General features: G+C 46.3%; 1 protein-coding gene across 2 annotated transcripts; it reads left to right on the top strand.

Moving 5' to 3' along the window:
• The first annotated feature begins 112 nt into the window (after nucleotides 1-112).
• CLN3 (CLN3 lysosomal/endosomal transmembrane protein, battenin) lies at nucleotides 113-12509 on the top strand. Of its 2 annotated transcripts, none has more exons than XM_025415729.3 (17): nucleotides 113-695; nucleotides 1535-1738; nucleotides 1869-2048; nucleotides 2204-2282; nucleotides 4250-4346; nucleotides 5658-5729; nucleotides 6135-6214; nucleotides 6381-6466; nucleotides 6986-7058; nucleotides 7141-7284; nucleotides 8033-8145; nucleotides 9391-9437; nucleotides 9525-9593; nucleotides 9687-9742; nucleotides 9881-9974; nucleotides 11898-12038; nucleotides 12129-12509. In XM_025415729.3, exons 3-17 carry the CDS (start codon nucleotides 2003-2005, stop codon nucleotides 12246-12248), a joined length of 1317 nt encoding a protein of 438 aa, XP_025271514.1. In that variant the 5' UTR covers nucleotides 113-695; nucleotides 1535-1738; nucleotides 1869-2002; the 3' UTR covers nucleotides 12249-12509. The 2 variants fall into 2 exon arrangements, with proteins under 2 accessions (XP_025271514.1, XP_025271511.1); XM_025415726.3 differs by having other exon boundaries at nucleotides 1926-2048.
• The last annotated feature ends 6573 nt before the right edge of the window (nucleotides 12510-19082 follow it).

Here is a 19082-nt window from a genome sequence, read left to right on the forward strand (position 1 = left end):
TGTATCACACAGAGAGCTCAGGTGCATATCTGGAGCTGAAGGGCGAGGGGGGAGGCCATAAAGAAAAAACTTGGAAGCAGGAGATCTCAGAACTGGGGAGGGGGGAGGGGGCTGTGGCAACTGCAGCTCAAGTGACTCAGGTCTTGTATTCACACCTCAGCCATTTCCGGCTCCCCCCCAAGCCACAGCTACTCTGTGAGAGGAAGCTGGGGTTTGTGGTTCCTGTTTTGCCTAGGGACAAGGAGTAGGAGAGAAGAGGAGCTGGTAAGAGCTCTGGCTTCTCATTTAAGGGTCATTAATGCTTCCCCAAGGGGAAGAGGGGGCTGAGTTAGTGGCTCCAGTGCCCATTCCCTCATCCGCAGTCATTGTTGCGAAACAAAACTTGGCTAAGCTTTGTATTGTGGTTATTTGTGTCTACCTCCCACCCTCCTATGAGTTCCTTGAAGGCAGAGGCCACGTAGGACATGTTGCTGAGTTTGCAGGGCCCCACAGGCCCCACATAGGACACCATTTTTCATTGGTTGAGTAACCTGGGAAGCAGACCAGAGGGGACACATTTCAAACAGCAGTCTGAGGACTTGGTGGTGAGAGAGCTGGTAGAGGTGGGCACCAGCCGTAGAAGCCCATAGAAGAGATTAGCAGGGGAAGGACTCAATGAAGAAAATTCAGGATGCTGCTTTACCACCTAGAGGAAGGTAAGAGAATAATCACTTGGTATTTTGGACTATGTGAAGTGGCTTTGATCTGTACCTCATCCCCCAATCCCCTCCCTGATCACCAATTCGAGGAACTAGATGAGGTCAGAGAATCAGAATCTTTGACCTTAGTATCCTCGGGTCTAAGCAGTCTTGATGCAGGCAGGAATTCTGCAGCCTGCGGAGCCAAGCACACCTGCCTCTGGTGCTCTACTTCCTATTGTTAAAAGGGTCTCTAAGGTCAGCTTTAGGTCTAAACTTACATCATCACCAGCAAGTTTCCTTTTTGTTTTCTCATCTGTAAAACCAGGGCTTGGACTATTTCTGTGATATTCTTTGGTTCTAGGATAATTTGGCAAAAGGGATCTCTTTTTTAAAATTTTTTTTTAATTTTTATTTATTTATTATAGTCACAGAGAGAGAGAGAGGCAGAGACACAGGCAGAGGGAGAAGCAGGCTCCATGCACCGGGAGCCCGACGTGGGACTCGATCCCGGGTCTCCAGGATAGCGCCCTGGGCCAAAGGCGCAAAAGGGATCTCTTTAATGCTTTGGATGTTGCCAATAGATAGAAATCCTCTTAAGCGAGAGTGATCTTTATTTTCAGTTCTGAAAAGCAATCTAAGGGCAAGAGATAGGAAGTAAGAATGCCTCGAAGCTGGCTTTGTTCGCAGCCAGAAACAGGGACGAGAGCAGCCAGGTGGCCATTTTTATTTCTGGCAATTGAAGGCCGGCAGAGGAGCTGAAGCCGCTCACTGCCATGACTAGTGCTGGCAGGATACCGTCAAGACCTTGGGCGCCGCTAGTGTAACGTCACGGCTCTTCTTGCTGATCCTACCAGCTCCAGTTTTAAACCAGCGGTTCCAGCGTTCCCCCGGCCTCTCTCCGTCCCCCGCCGCGCGGCTAGGAAGGCCTGAAGCGAAGACACAGAGAGCACCCGGAAGTTGTGGTGACCTCCAAGCACGTGATGAGGAGCCCGCCGGTGCTGTCACGTGACCCGCCAACCTGCGGTACCTCGGGGCCGAACTTGCAGCTGCTCTTAAAGGTACAGACCGCGGAGCCCCCTGCTTTAAAGGGGGCTGGGGCAGAGTCCCACGGGTGGGCCGTGGTGGGGGGTGCGAGGGCGCGAGATGGAGCCCCGGGGTAACTCGGTGGGGCGCCCGGCGCGAGTGCAGCGGAGAAGCCGGAGATGGGACTTGCAGTGGGGCGTTGATCCTTCTCGGCTGTCGCAGACCCTCACCCGCGCGGTCGGAGCCAATTCTGGACGCTCCCTGACTTTGAACCCTTCGTGGGACCTGAACTTGATGCCATGGGAGGTTGTGCGGGCTCGCGGCGGCGCCTTTTGGATTCGGAGGGTGCGTATTCCCGCCCGCCCTCCCGAGAGTGACAGCCTCTGCCCCGCAACCCACCGACTTGGGGCTCGGGCGCGGGCTCGGGGGGGACACCTGTGGCACCTTCGTGCACCTGCGAGGGAGGTGGGGTTCATGCTGTTCTCTTCTCGCCCTCGCAGAGGAGGAGACCGCCCCGGAACCTCGGCCCCCTCGGTCTTACCATAAGGGAGCCCTTTGGAAGAACGTGATGGGTTTCTGGTGAGTGGCCTGAACACTTCAGTAGAAGTAAAAATGGGGTGAAAAAAGTTGGGAAGCAATAAGAGGAAAGAGAGAAGAAAGAGTTGAGCTGGGAAAAAGGAGTTGAATTCACAAATATTTACTGAAACCAGTTGGCTTGCCCTGAGGCAGCATGTAAACCTCCAAGACTTCACTCATTTACTTAACCACCTTCAAATTTGGGACAGATTCTCAGATCACCTGTAGGACTACTTACTTTCGTGTTTTTACTCCAAACAGTTCAGACTTTAAATTTGTAAATACGTATTTTTTTTTTCGTCTATCTTTTAAAATATTTTATTTATTCACGAGAGGCAGAGACATAGGCAGAGGGAGACTCAGGCTCCATGCAGGGAGCCTGATGTGGAACTCAGTCCTGAGACCCTGGGATCACACCCTGAGTGACAGGCACTTAACCACCGAGTCACCCAGGTGTCCCAATACATGTGTTTTTTAAAAGAAATCTTTATTTTATTTTTATTTATTTATTCACCAGAGAGACATAGGCAGAGGGAGAAGCAGACTCCATGCAGGGAGCCCGACGTGGGACTCAATCCTGGGACTCCAGGATCATGCCCTGGGCCAAAGGCAGGTGCTAAACCGCTAAGCCACCCAGGCGTCCCTGAAATCTTTAAATCACTACTGTAGATAGAAAGCCAGTGTTTTTTCTAATGCATGTTTTTATAAATGCACCCCCACTTTTTAAAAGATCAACCATCTAAAACAAAAGAAAAGGGACGCTTGGGTGGCTCAGCTTTTGAGCCTCTGCCTTCAGCTCAGTGTGTGATCCCAGGATCCAGGATGGAGTCCCACATCCGGCTCCCTGCGAGGAGCCTGCTTCTCCCTCTGCCTGTGTCTCTGCCTCTCTCTGTGTCTCTCATGAATAAATAAATCTTTAAAAAAAAAGTGAAAGCTCATCCATCTACCTTCTGAAATCATTCTGATATTGAGCCTTGGGAAATCCTTCTAGGGGCTAACCTAACATTGAGGGCTTGGGTGGCACACTGGGTTGGAAGTGACTTCCCATGTGACTCTGGAAGAGGCCTGTAACCTCTCCGAGCCTCAGCTTGACAGCCGCAAAATGAAAAGAACGGTGAGACCATGTCATGGACTTGTGAAAAGAACACATGAAATCTCTGGCGCTGGGCGCAGTTCCTTTCCCATCACTGAGTGTAGCTCTGGGAAATGAGAGTAAGCAAAAAAGATCTTTCGTGGGTCATAGAAGGCTTTGGTATTATTTTAATCCCCACAGCCCCCTGTGAAGTGGTGAAAAGAAAAACTTGTGTCCCCATTTACACATGAGTAGACCGAGGCTGCTCAAGTTGAAAGCTGCAGTCTTTGAGACCTGAACAGGGTCCTTTGGGCTTTGAGCCCCAGGATCTTTGTACTGCTCCACAGCACATCAGAGATGGAGAACAGTGGATGAGAAATGCCCCAGGAACTGAATTATGGTGGAAGCTTGGAGAGAGTCATCAAGGATGACTTTCTTTCCTTTTTTTTTTTTTAAATTTTATTTATTCATTCATGAGAGACACACACACACACACACAGAGGCAGAGACACAGGCAGAGGGAGAAGCGGGCTCCACGCAGGGAGCCTGACGTGGGACTCGATCCCAGGTCTCCAGGATCAGGCCATGGGCCGAAGGCGGCGCTAAACCACTGAGCCATCCGAGCTGCCCAACTTCTTTTCCTGAGAGGGATAAGGTGTGAACCCAAGTCTGTCATCCCAAACCCTGTATTTCTAACCCTAACGCTGAAACGGAGATGGGGTCTGGTGATAGAGAACAACAAGGGAGTTGATTAAAAACCACAAGAGGGGAGATTTGGTGCTAGGACTGTGGGTAGATTGTATTGTAAGCATGGAAGGAGGTTAATACCTGTTTATATGTCAGTTATATCTCAGTAAAATTGGATCAGGGGGAAAAAAGTCCATCCTGTTCACTCTAGGCTCCTGGGCCTTTGCAACAACTTCTCTTATGTGGTGATGCTCAGCGCTGCCCATGACATCCTTAGCCACCAGAGGGCATCTGGGAACCAGAGCCATGTAAGTGATCCTCTCTACCACCGCCCGACCATGTTTAGTCAGGGGAAGATGAGGGACTCACTCTAGAGCAGGGACCCCTTTGAAAAACTCATGGAATGGGGTGGCCAAGGAGTGGGGCAAGGGGGTTAAAGTTCCCAGTCTCCCAGACCACAGAGCGGAAAGGGTTTTTGAGAATCAAATGGTGCCACCTATGCAAACTCAAATGTGGGTGAGGCCATGGTCTATAGCAGCGTTCCTTAACCCTCGTGCTGTTAATTTTAGGCTGGAGCATTCTTTGTTGTGGGGCTTTCATGTGCATTGTGTAGTGCTTAGCAGCACCCTAGCGGGTCCTCTACCCGCCAGATACTAAGTGTACCCCCTGCTTTCCAGTTGAGACACGAATGTCTCCAGACATTGCCAACTGTTCCCTGGGGGGTATAATCAGTTGAGAATCTCTTGTCTGTGATGAGCTGGAGTGGGGGGTGCTGGAGTAGCCACCACCTTGCAAATCCAACAGGGAATTTGGTCCAAGACCAGCTTTTCGGGAAACCTAATTTTTAATTTGTTTTTTGGATGAATAGCTACAAAGACTTTATCAAATTATTTTAAATGTTAGCATTTACATATTCTCATGTATACATAGAATAGTTTTTTGGAATCCTCAGGCCATGGGGTTGCTAATGTGTCCACATGTGAGGTTGGTGGGGAAAAATGAGACCAGGCTTGGAGCCACAGGGCTTTAAAAAATTGGAAATCCTCCTAGGGGTTTAAGAGGAGTAGGTGGAAGAGGAAAGGGTCACTGAGGGAGTTTGGTTTAACTCCACCCTCACAGATCTCCAGCTGAATCTCCTTTCCCGTTCTTCGGGGAAAGGGACCCATTTCCAGCCTGTATGCCTACTGCATGTATATGCCCGCTCCCTAAAATTGACATGGCAAACATACCCAAGCTTCCAGTGGGATAGGGCCTTATAAATATATTTATCTCAGAGAAAATAAGGCACTTTGGGAGCATTACAAGTTCACTCCTCCTATCCACATTGTTCTAGACAGAAAGTAAAAATTTGGGAACCCCAATTTTTTTGGATGAAAGCTCCTGAATGTGTTACCCAAGTAGAGCCCATTTACAGAGCCACATTTGGCCTTTGGGTCCTTAATTTGAACTTTCTACGATGGTAATCTCACCCTCCCTGTTGTGCACTTAGAGAAACTGAGACCCCAAGAGGCCAGACCCAAGGCCATCCTCCAAGTTAGGGCTGAGCTGGGACTGGAGCTAGGCCCTTTGTGTGTGTCTCCTCTTGGCTCTGTGGGTGAAAGATTCTTTTCCATCATCAGGTGGACCCAGACCCTCCGCCTACTGCCCACAATAGCTCATCTCGATTTGACTGCAACTCTGTCTCCACGGCTGTGAGTACCCACCTGGTCCTCCCCAACCCCTGCCACCCCCACCCCTCAGCACCTGGCTGCTGCCATCATGATGATCATAATTAAGACTGAAGTTTCCTAAGCCTTTTCTATGTGTAGCATACATTATCTCCTGTGATCGTCACAGTGCTACTAGGAGCTAAGCACTGTAAGCATCTCTCCCCTGCCCCCCATATTCCAGGTCAGGGAACTGAAGCTCAGACAATGCACATGTCTTGACACAAAGCTACAGAGCAGCAGAGCTGGGACTTGAACCCAGATCTCTCTGACCTCAGAGCCTGTGTCTGTAGCTGGTCAACCTGGCCGGTGTCTGTCTTTCCTTGGCCGCTTGGTTGGGAGGCTTGTCACTGGGACTGTCAGGGATCTCACTCTGTTCTCCTGTTCCAGGCAGTGCTCCTGGCAGACATCCTCCCCACCCTCATCATCAAACTGCTAGCTCCCCTTGGTCTGCATCTGCTGCCCTACAGGTCTGGGTGGGATGGCAGGAAGAAGGGCAGGTGGGATCTGAAGTGGGGGTGGGGGAGGGCGGTAGGGGGAGGCTGGGAGGTTGGGAGGTTAGGAGGTTGGGAGGGCTGGGGAGTTGCAGCAGTGGAAGCTGACCTTCCTCTGCCCTCCCTACCTCTTGCCCCTCAGCCCCCGAGTTCTTGTCAGTGGGATTTGTGCCGCTGGAAGCTTCATCCTGGTTGCCTTTTCTCATTCAGTGGGGACCAGCCTGTGTGGTGAGTGTGAGGTTCTGTGTCAGGTGGGGAACTCAGATGAACCAAAACAGAGCATTGCAGGGGTAGTCTTCCCAACTTCTGAGAGGAAAGGGATTGTTTTTATACCCTCAGTCCTTCTGGGACTGTCACAAGTAGGAGTTGGGAGATGAGGTCATTTTGGAGGGATGGGTGATGGCCAGAGGAGGGTGGGGGTTGAGCTAGGAGAAAATGGATGGAGTATAGGTAGCTGGAGGTGAGCAGGGTCACCAACACCCCGTCATGAGGGTGGCTGAGGCATCAGGGATGAGTTCTCGTTCCAGAGCTGACACCTGGGTAGATAGAGGTACCATTCATTTCCTATAAGAGGGCATGCTGGGAAGCAGGTTGGTTCTTGGTTCTCTTCCAGATCTGAAGCATCCCCTGCCCAGGGGATCTGTTTTTAGTCCCTCTGAGCTGATGCAGAGGAGGCCATGGCCAGATACCTCAGGGGATCAGGGCTATGGGGGTGTGTGGCCACTGGCATGCTTGTCCTCCCTCCAGGTGTGGTCTTGGCTAGCATCTCGTCAGGTGTGGGAGAGGTCACCTTCCTCTCACTCACTGCCTTCTACCCCAGGTAAGCAGGTGGATCAGGGAGTGAGGGAGAGGACCTTCCGGTGCTGGCTGTGATCCTTGCTCATCTCTTGTGTTCTTCTCAGGGCTGTGATCTCCTGGTGGTCCTCAGGAACTGGGGGAGCAGGACTGATGGGAGCATTGTCCTATCTGGGCCTCACCCAGGCTGGCCTCTCCCCTCAGCACACCCTACTGTCCATGCTGGGTATCCCCGCCCTGATGCTGGCCAGGTAGGCTGCCTAGGCTGGGAGGGTGAGGGATTCGAGGAGAGAACTAGATCAGATGCTCCCAATCTTTGGATCCCCACAGCCTTGTAATGTGGGGGTATGGATTCTGGACTGTGATAGGCCTGCTTTGAGTTCTGGAGCTGCTGCTTGTTGGCTGTATGGTGTAGGACAAAGTACTCTACCTGTCTGGTCCGCCTTGCTTCCCCGTGTGAAGCATCTGGTACAGTGTGGGTCCCAAGATGACTTGAAGGGGGCAGGGGTGGACTTTACCTTATTAGTTTTGAGTGTATTAGGAAAACGTTTTAAGTAGCCAATCAAACATGTCATTTTACAGATTATTGCTTAGGACAAGGCCACATAGAAAAAGTGAATTCATTTAAAGGAAAATGATGAGCAAAAAATATTTTGTATAGGAGGAGTGTAAACACAGCCAATATAGAAGAGACTGAAATTTCCAAAGCTCTGGCCCAGCATGGAATGAGTACATGATAAATGGTAGCCAGAGCAATCATTAGAATAACAATGACAAGAAAACAGAGTTGACTTGCTTGGTGTGAGCCATGAGTCCAAACAAGGGCCGGTGGGTATAAACAACAAAGAGACAAATTTCCGCTCCAAAGAAGGAAGCACCTTTCTGTAGTTGCGGCTCTCTGGCACCGGATGAGGGGGCCTACAAGGAGTATAGGAATGATGAGGGGCTGCCCTGGGAGGGCGGGCACTTCGATCTCATCTCCATCCCACCCGTTCCTAGCTATTTCTTTTTGCTCACATCTCCTGAGCCCCAGGACCCCGGAGGGGAAGAAGAGGCAGAGACATCAGCGCGGCAGCCCCTGATAGACAGTGAAACCCCAGAGTCGAAGCCAGGTAGGAGACTTGGGGTCCCTCAGACTCATCACTCTCTCTCTGAAAGGGCACCAGCCTTTCTACTCTACAGTGGACACAGTCAGGAGGGGAGGTGGATGGCAGTGCTGGTTAGGGTAAGAGCCAATTGCATCCATCTATTCAAGAATACTCACTGGGGCACTTAGGTGGCGCAGTCAGTTAAGCAACCAGCTCTTGATTGAATCTCAGCTCATCATATCAGGGTCATGGGATCAAGCCCCCTGGGCTCCACAATGAATGTAGAGCCTGCAAAAGAGCTTCTCAGTGAGTGCTTACGATGTGCTGATCACTAGGGGTACCAGGTGCACAACATGAGGAATGGGGGCAGATTCATAAACAAATAGCTGAATCAGAAACATGTTATTTTCGAGCCTTGGTAAGTGCTGGCCAGACATAAAGCAGAGAGGGCTGCTAGGAAATGAGGGAAATAGAGAAGGGTCCTACCTGGAGGAAGTGGTCCGAGAAAACCTTTTTGAGGAGATGTCATTGGCCTGAAATTTGAATGACAGGGAACCAGCCTTATGGACAGCAAGGTGAACAGGCTGCAGGCAGAGCGAACAGCAGTGGGGGGCACCTGGGTGACTCAGTTGGTTAAGCGTCTGCCTTCAGCTCAGCTCATGATCTCAGGGTCTTGGAATCAAGACCTACGTCAGGCTCCCTGCTCAGTGGGGAGCCTGTTTTTCCCTCTCCTTCTGCTGCTTCCTCTGCTTGTGTCTCTCACTCACTGTTAAATAAACAAATAAAATCTTAAAAAAAAAGATCCTGTGTTGGGAATGAACTTGGATGGTCAAGAAACGGAAGGGGCCAGTGTGGCTGGGTTGGAGAGATAAAGCTATCAAACTGTACAAGAGCTATGGAGAGGTCCCACCCGTTAATTCCTTTTTTTTTTTTTTTAATTGTGGTAAAATATATTTAACATGAAGTTTACCAGTTTAACCATTTGAGAGGGGGGCAGGGACAGAGGGAGAGAGAAAATCTTAAGTGCAAAGGAATCTCACAACCCTGAGATCATGACCTGAGCTGAAGCCAAGTCAGATGCTTAACCAAATGACCTACCCCGCCCCCGCCCTCCCCGGGACTCCTTAACCATTTTTAATTGTACAATCCAGTGGCATTTAAGTGCCTTCATGCAGTGAGTGTGAATGTGGCTGGTTCTTACCCACCAGCACACCTCTGCCGAGTCCATGTGCCAATCTCACCTTCCTTTCCCTCCCCGTTCCCCTGCAGACTCCAGCTCAAACCTCTCCCTTCAGGAAAGGTGGACTGTGTTCAAGGTATGGTTGGTGGCTGTGGCGAGACCCCCACCCTCACAGCCAGTGCCTGCCTGCCAGCTTTCCACTTATGTCTTCTGACTCTTCCAGGGCTTGCTATGGTACATTGTCCCCTTGGTCCTAGTTTACTTTGCGGAGTATTTCATCAATCAGGGGCTGGTGAGTGAGAGTTGCCGGGAGGGGTGCAAGTCACAATAGAGGCAGGGGCCCCACTTGTCTCTGACCGTCTACCCTCTGTGCTCTTTGCTGCAGTTCGAGCTCCTGTTCTTCCGGAACACATCCCTGAATCATGCTCAGCAGTATCGCTGGTAAGAAGAGTAAGATGGGGCAGCAGGATGGGCGGGAGGCTGGGAGGGCCCCTTGATGATGGGGCTGGCAGCAGCTGGGGCCATCCTGCTGAGTAGGGGCCCAGTGGGGCTTCCTTCTCCTCTCTGCCCCCTTCAAAGGTACCAGATGCTCTACCAGGCTGGCGTCTTTGTTTCCCGTTCTTCTCTCCATTGCTGTCGCATCCGTTTCACATGGGTCCTGGCCCTGCTGCAGGTACCAAGCCTGGCTCTCCCTCCATTCCCTCCTTGGCTCCCAGCTACCCAAGACCCCAGGCCTCCTTCCCTCTGCAGGAAGTGTTTCTTGCCCACTGTCAGGTTGTCTGGGGAACAGAAGGCCAGCAGGACTCCAGATCTGTATAAAATGTGTGGTCTTGGGAAACCTGGCAAACGTGGATGCAAATCCCACCTTCTGTTCTCTGCAGTTGTGTGACTTAGGGCAGGTCTCTAAACCAGTCCAAGATGAGAGTTCCTCATCTCTGAATCAGGTGTGGCCAACATCTGCTTCTCTAGGTAGTTATAAAAAATAGAGATGAGAAGAAGTGTTTTAGAGCACTAGAAGTACTTCCTTGATTATTTTCTCAAGCTTCATGCTAAGACACAGGCTTTCAAATAATATCTCTGTGGATAAAAAAAAAAAAAAAAATCACACACTGGTCTTTTACTCTGGGTGGTTCATTATGATAGAACCAATGATGTAGCCAAGAAGTTATTTACCGCCAGGCTGGTGAGCAAATTTAACTTCCTGTTGCAGAACTATGACAGCCTTAAGTGAACACACACCATTCTCTCCCATGGTCTAACTGAAGTAGCTTCACATAACCAGCCTTCATTGTTTCAAAGTCCGGGGTCTCTTAGCCCCTGAAGGTAACTATCAAAATAAACCTTCCATGAGTCCAGGGAAGTCATTTTTAATAAACTGAGCCTGATTCTAGGATAACAAGATATAGAACAAATCAAGGTTGCACTTGAATGTTTCGACAGTACTGTGTGAATGCCCTGTAGCTTTCTTCCTTATTTTTCTGAACAGTACTGCCCGCCCAGGGCCCTGTACCACCAAAGTCCCAAATTGTTGTGTCAACAATTCCGAACTCAGGGTTCTTCATTAGATGCCACTGACATGGGTAGCTTAGGATTTTAGCTGTAATTTTAACCAAGGCTGCTTTGTAGAATTAGTGGCTTATCATCATTTAATTCTATTACAGAAAGTGTGTAGCCCCATGACACAGACAAGTGTTGGTGGTGTACTGCCAGTCACATTAGTATCACCACATGTGTTCTTTTAAATGCAGACCTCTGAGCTCACCTCAGACTTAATGAATTAGAATCTTCAAGGGCAAGGCTTTTGTGGGTCACAAGGTGCCCAGGTGATCTGTATGTACATTGTGCATGAACCACCATGGCCGCCTACGTATTGGCAAGGCAACCCTACATGCTTAGGCCTGGGACACTGGGATCCTCTGAAGGACTGGGGCACAGAGGAGGGACCTACCCCCGTGGGTGGGGCAAGAGAAGCTTCCTAAGAGACATGAGAACACCTCAGCCACAGTTTCTCAACCTCGGCCTTATTGACAGTTGGAGTTGAATCATTTGTTGCACGGCTATCCCATGCACTGCAAGGTGTTGAGCAGCATCTATGGCCCCTGGCAACTCCCTCCCCACTCAAGACAGCCCAGAACATCTTTAGACATTGCCAAATGTCCCCTGGGTGGCAAAAATCACACCCAGTTGGAAACTGCTGGTCCACCCAAAGCCTCAGTCTGGTAAAATGGTGGGAGAGGGGTGGGCCTCTCTCTTCAGGGAGCCCTTGGGAGGAGGCATGAGAGCCCAGGAGCAGGAGAGATCCTGTTCCTAGTTGAGCTGCAAATAGTGCTGACCAGGAGATGTTAAGTGAGGGAAGGGGAATAGTGTCCAGGAGTGACATGAGCCAAGGTGAGGTTGGGGGAGGGACAATGTCTAGGGTGCTGGGACAGGATAGGAAGGCCTCCCCCACATCCAGGGTCTGGTAGGCCAGCTGGGTGTTGGGATTTGATCCGGTTCTGTCAGCCCTCTCCTCAGCATCTCCCAGAACCAGGGGCCACTGGATGGGATCTCAGCCTCTGGTCCCAGGCTTAGCCTTCCCCTCCACCTGCATCCCTAGTGCCTCAACCTGGCCTTCCTGCTGGTGGACGTGTGGTTCAGCTTCCTGCCCAGCATCTACCTCGTCTTCCTGATCATTCTGTATGAGGGGCTCCTCGGAGGTGCTGCCTATGTGAACACCTTCCACAACATTGCCCTGGAGGTTAGTACCAGCTGGGCAAGGGCTGCGGGGTGGGGGGAATGGGGCGGCGTCTAGGATTGAAGCCTCACCCCTGCTTTCTGCCCTCCCCAGACAAGTGACCAGCACCGGGAATTTGCCATGGCAGCTGCCTGTATCTCCGACACTTTGGGAATCTCCCTGTCAGGGCTCCTGGCCCTGCCTCTGCACGACTTCCTTTGTCACCTGTCTTGACACTCTGGCTTCCCAGGACATGGAAAACACTAACCTAGGCCTACACTGACAGGCGGGCGAGCGCTGGCGCACAGCCCAGAGCCCACTCACCAGCTCTGCTTCAGACTTCCCAAGGGCAAGCAGCGGGGGCGTAGAGAAGTGCTCAGGTCCCATCCCCCCTTTGAGCAAGAGCCCACGGTTTTTGCCTACTCCCAGGCTGGCCTCGGGGAGTTTCTTCACAGTGTGACTTCCTCACAATAAATGCCTGTTTTACCAATTTTATCAGTTGACTCCTGTGCCATTTTTCTTCCTGAAAGAAAAAAACGTTCTTTTGTTATAGAAGTAATAAAAACGGACTTTGGAATATGTGCAGGAGAGCATAAAGAAGGCATTTCAGCAGATCTCTACCTATTCTTTGATACTTTACTCATATACTCATTCATTCATTCATTCACTCATTCACTGTACGGGGCAATCTACATATATTTTTCCCCGATGTAAGTTTTCTATAAGTTTTCAAACATACAGAGAGATTGAAAGAATTCCCAGAATAAGTGCTCATGTATGTAAGACTGGGTTCTATGGGGAACATTTTGCTACAGTTACTTTATCACATATGTAACACTCCATCCAAATGAAGTCTCTTACTTTTGCAATATATTTCAAAGTAGGAGGCTGACTCTAATACACTTCCCTCTGTTTTTTTTTAAGACTATTTTTAAGTAATCTCTACATCCAACATGGGGCTTGAACTTTCAATCCTGAGATCAAGAGTCTCACACCACCAACTGAGCCAGCCAGGTGCCCCTAATATAGTTCCATTTAGATGCTTCAGCATGTGTATTAGCTAGAATCTGGTATTTTTATATAGTCCTTTTTTTAAGTTGTTTTTTTTTTAAAGATTTTATTTATTCATGAGAGAATTTGTGAATTTTATTTTTTCATACCCTGAGCCAACGACAGATGCTCAACCACTGAGCCATCCAGGAGTCCCTGTATAGTTGTTTTTATAGGTACAATTTTTATACAGTAAGATGCACAAGTCATTATATATTTTCATTTTTTTTAAAGATTTTATTCATGAGAGACAGAGAGAAAGAGGCAGAGACATAAGCAGAGGGAGAAGCAGGCTCCCTACCAGGAGCCTGATGTGGGACTCGATCCCAGGACCCGGGGTCACAATCTGAGCGCAAGGCAGATGCTCAACCACTGAGCCACCCAGGTGCCCTACAAATGATTATATATTTTTAAAGTAATGCTGGCTCAGTAGTGTTTCCGATACTCCCATATTTGCCATGTATAACAGTACTTTTATTCACTTAATATTTTTCATTAAATGACTTTTAATATAAAATTTTTAAGGGATACTTAATGTGAGGGACTATTGAAATCATGAGTTTGAAATGCTAGTTACATATTTTTTCTACAACACTTTAAAATAAATGCAGATAGTCCCTGACTTATGATGGTTAGACTTAATGATTTTTCAACTTTACAATGATGTGAGAGCAATAGCCATTCAGTAGAAGCTATACTTCAAATTTTGAATTTTGATCTTTTCCCAGGCTGGTGATAGGTGCTATATTCTCTTGTGATGCTGGGCAATGGCAGCCAACCACAGGCTCCCAGTCAGCCACTCAATCACCAGCATCAACAATGGACACACAACACTTCTGTAGCCATACAACCAGTCTGTTTGCCACATTCAGTATAGTATTCAATCAATTACATGAGATTTTATCTTGTAAAATAGACTATGTTCACCAACTTTGCCCAGCTACAGGCTGGTGTAAGTGTTCTGAGCACGTTTAAGGTAAGCTAGGCTAAGCAATGATGTTCCTGTTGGTTAGGTGTATTATATGCATTTTTTACTTAAAATAGTTTCAACTTATGATGGGTTTATCAGGACAAAACCCTATCGTAAGTTGAGGAAAATCTGTATATAACTTTTGGAGTTCAAAGTGAACATCCACATATGCTCTGAGACTATCCCATCACCACCAGTGATGTTTATGGCTCACGCTCAGGGAAGTGCTGACATGGTGGTTAATAGCATGGGCTTTGCTGGCAGAGAAGCCTGGCCCTTTAGGCCTCAGCTCTGCCATTCATAAACTCATGATCTCAGGCAATCATCTTCATTTCTCTGCACTGCAGTTTACTGATCTGGTCAAATGGGGATGACAGTAGTATCAACATGTCATAATGTGGTTGTAGAAACTGCATGAGCTCTTGGGAAAGCACGGTCTTTGTTCATGCTAGGGATGGGCTCCTGCCTTTATCTTTATACTGCATTATACTAGTTGTTCTCAAAACTTGAGTGTGTTCCATACGGCTTGTACAAATACAGATTACCAGGGCTCACCCCCACAGCTCTGACTGAGGAAGTGTGGGGTGGGGACCAAGAATATGCCTTCCTATCATACACTCAAGTAATGCTGATGCTGCTGTTCTTGGGACCATACTTTGAAAACCACTGAATTGTGCTTTTCCTTTTTTAAAAACAAATTTAAATTCAATTAGCCAACATATAGTACATTCTTAGTTTAGATGTAGAGTTCAGTAATTCATCAGTTGCATATAACACCCAGTGCTCATCATATTATATGCCCTCTTTAATGCCCAATTACCTCATCCATATGCTTTTCCTTTTTAAAATATTCTCCATAGGGACTTGTATCTAGGATACATACATGAAGAACTCTTCCAACTAAAAAAAAAAAAAATCTTGAGGACCTCCCCCCCAACCCTGGGCCCAACTTCATTCTTTTGGATGTGAATATTCAGTTGTCCCAGCACCATTTGTTGAAAGGACTCCCTATGGATTTGTTTTAGAAAATCAGCTGTTGAAAATCAGTTGAGGGATCCCTGGGTGGCGCAGCGGTTTGGCGCCTGCCGTTGGCCCGGGGCACGATCCTGGAGACCCGGGATCGAATCCCACGTCGGGCTCCCGGTGCATGGAGCCTGCTTCTCCCTCTGCCTGTGTCTCTGCCTCTCTCTCTCTCTCTGTGACTATCATAAATAAATAAAAGTTAAAAAAAAAATTAAAAAAAAAAAAAAAAGAAAATCAGTTGACTGCAAATGTGGGGATTTGTTTCTGGACTCTTAATTCAATTCCAATGATCTACATGTTTATTCTTATGCTAGCACAACACCATCTTGATTACTGTAATTTTGTAGTGAGTTTTTGAAATTGGGAAGTGTGAATCCTCCAACTTTGTTCTTTTTCAAAAATGCTTTATGGGAATGCCTGGGTGGCTCAGTGGTTGAGCATCTGCCTTCGGCTCAGGATGTGATCCCCAGGTCCCAGGATCAAGTTCTGCATCAGGCTCCCTACAGGGAACCTGCTTCTCCCTCTGCCTATGTCTCTGCCTCTTTTTCTGTGTCTCTCATGAATAAATAAATAAAATCTTTTTTTAAAGAATGTTTTATGAATTTTAGAATGAGCTTGTCAATATCTATAAAGAAGCCAGTTGCGATTTTGATAGGGCTTGCATTGAACTGTATATCAGTTTGGGAAGTATTGCCAACTTAACAACATTAACTCTTTTGATCCATGTACATGGGATGGCTTTCCTCTTATTTAGATCTTTATTTTCTTCCAAGAATGCTTTCTAGTTTCAGAGTATACATTTTGCACTTATTTTGTTAAATTTATTTCTAAGCATTTTATTCTTTTTTGGTGCTTTTGTTAAGTGGAATTGTTTTGCTTTGTTTTGTTTTTAGAGAGAGGGGAGGGGCAGAGGGAAAAAGAGAGAGAGAATCTTAAGTAGGCTCCATATCCATCTCAGAGCCTGATGTGGGGCTTGATCTCACAACCCTGAGATCAAGACTTGAGCCAAAATCAAGTTGGACACTTAACTGACTGACAACCCCAGTGGAATTGTTTTCTTAATTTCCTTTTTGGATTGATCTTTATAAATGTATAAAATACAATTGCTTTTTTGTCTACTGGTCTTTTATCCTCCAACCTTGGTGAGCTCATTATTATTTTCAATAGTTTTTGGTAAATTCCATAGGATTTTCTATATATGAGGTATGTCATCTTCAAACCTATCTAATCTAGATGTCTTTTATTTGACATTTTGCTGAATTGTCTTGGCTAGAACCTCTAGTACAACATTGAATAGAAGTTGTAAGAGTAGACTTCCTTGTCTTGTTCCTGATTTTAGGGGAAAAGCTTTCAATCTTTTATCATTAAGTATGATGTAGCTGTGGATTTTTTGCAGATGTTCTATATATCATATTGAGGAAGTTCCCTTCTGTTCCTAGTTTGTAAAGTATTTTTATCATGAAGATGTTTTGCATATTGTCAGATGCTTTTTTTTTTTTTTGCATCTATTGAGATGATCATTTGATTTTTGTCTTTTAATTTACTGACATGGTATATAACATTAATTCATTTTCATATATTAACCAAATTTTGTGTTCCTAATAAATCTCACTTGGTCATGGTTTGTGTATTATATTTTCTACTATTTTGTTGAGGATTTTTGCGTCTCTAATTTATAAGAGATATTGGTCTGAAGTTTTCTTATGTCACTTTTGTCTGATTTTGGCATCAGGGTAATACTTGCCTCATAGAATGAGTTGGAAAGTATTCCCTCTTCTATTTTTTGAAAGAATTTGTGAAGAACTGTTGTTAATTCTTTAAGTAATTGCAGAATAATTAACCAGTGGAACCATCTGGACCTGTGCTTTCCTCTGTGGGTAGTTTCTGCTACACGTGGTTTTTAAGCGCTTGAAATGTGGCTAGTATGACTGAGAAACTGGGCTTTTAATTTCATTTAATATATAACAAGTTACAGATGACTATTGTCAACTATACTAGACACAATAGGTCTTGGAGAGTGGTTCTCAATGGGGTGGTACTGCCCCCTATGGTCATTTTGGAAGTTTGTGGGTGGCCCACACCTTACAAGGTGAGGGCCAATTTCCTATGCCTGAATGGCTTGTCAGTGTTCCCACCAGACATCTAACAATATGTGCCAAGAATCTAACTTCATTTTACATGTGAACTCAAGATATATCTTGCTTGCTTTTAATATACACCTATTTTTCCAGGAATTCAACTGTTATGCACATTGAAAGAAGATTGCTTTTTGTTTTGTTTGGATCTTTACCAAAAGCTGTTCACCATATTTGGAAAATCCCTTCACTGAAGGCAGCACTCATAATAAAACCTATTGTTTCTGGCTGCCATTGTAGCTGGCTTGTTCACTGTGATTCTAAATACATGTAAAAAGGCTGAGTATGTATACACATATCTCTTAAAATATCAAATATAAAGAAAAAAGTTCAACATTTTTTCACATTATAATTGTCTTCTCATAAGTCCAAATTACATCATTGCAAGTAGGTACAAATCTCTGATTACTTCTTTATATCTTTTAGGAAAATCACACTTTAGCATTTACATATTTTGGTACATGTTTTAAATAAAGAATACTTTCCTTTTTCTCCTATATAAATACAGTTAGAATATAGCAGTATTTACTGAAGCTGGATATACACTTACTCTGTGGTCTATCTCACCAAAGAAGATAAGTACTTACGTCCACAAAAAGACTTGTATAGGCACCCCCGGTGGCGCAGCGGTTTAGCGCCGCCTTCAGCCCAGGGTGTGATCCTGGAGACCCTGGATAGAGTCCCACATCAGGCTCTATATGATGCCTGCTTCTCCCTCTGCCTGTGTCTCTCTCTTTCTCTCTCTCTGTCTCTATGAATAAATAAATCAAATATTTTTAAAAAAGACTTGTATAAACATATTGATAAAAGCTTTACTCACAATAGCGCCCCAACAGGGAACAATCCAAATCAACAGGACAATTAATACATTAAGGCATAGTTACATAATTGAAAGTATTCAGCAATCATAGCAGGAGGAACTACCAGTATGTAACAACATGGATGAATCTTACAGGATCCTGGAAGAAGACATAAAAAAGGACATACATTATAATTCTATGTATCTGAATCTCAAGAACAGGCAAAGCTAACAGATGATGGTAGAAGTGAAAACAGTTGGTGCACTTCCCTGTATGTATCTTGCCTTTCCTGTCAATAATAATCATAACAGTAACATGTGATTGGACACGTACTGCATGAAATGCACTGAGGGAGATACTAAGGTGTATAAAGATTCTATCCCTGTCTCCAAGGAGCTCAGAGGTTATTTAGGAAAATAAAACATACACAAAACAAAAAAAAGTTGTGTCAGAAGATTATATTTTCTATGAATTTCACAAAGCATCTCAAGATATTTAAAGCATTATATATTCTCAAGCATTTTTAGAAACAAAATGGGGCTCTGGAACAACTGAGTGCCTCAGTGGTTGAGTGTCTGCCTTTGGCTCAGGTCACAATCCTGGGGTCCTGGGATCAAGTTCTGCATTAGGATCCCTGCAGGGACCCTGCTTCTTCCTATGCCTACGTCTCTGCCTCCCTCACTCTGTATCTCTTATGAATAAATAAAATAAAGTCTTAAAAAAATTGAGGCTCTGGATCTATTAGAACTGATGTGGCTGGAGTTGAGTGAATAAGAGAGCATGATACGCATGATTTAGTCCCAGAGAGGAGTCCAAATGCCTCCCTTCCTCTTACTCCATGCTCACTCCTCTTCCTCCTCTTGGTCATCCCCTCTTACAATTATAATGTATCCCGCTTTGGTCAACATTAGGAAGTAAAATGATGTATCTAGAAGAGATTTCTGTGGCCTCTGAATGGAAGGATCTGGTTTTGGGACCTCACTCTGTTGCTAGCTTAGCCACCATGTGCTCGTTCACATCTGTAGGATGTGTGGTTTTCTCATCTGTAGGATGAGGTTAGTAGTAGCTGCTTTGCCTGCCTACCTACAAG

Source organism: Canis lupus, chromosome 6, assembly GCF_003254725.2.
Source record: "Canis lupus dingo isolate Sandy chromosome 6, ASM325472v2, whole genome shotgun sequence".
In the NCBI taxonomy this organism is placed as follows: domain Eukaryota; kingdom Metazoa; phylum Chordata; class Mammalia; order Carnivora; family Canidae; genus Canis; species Canis lupus.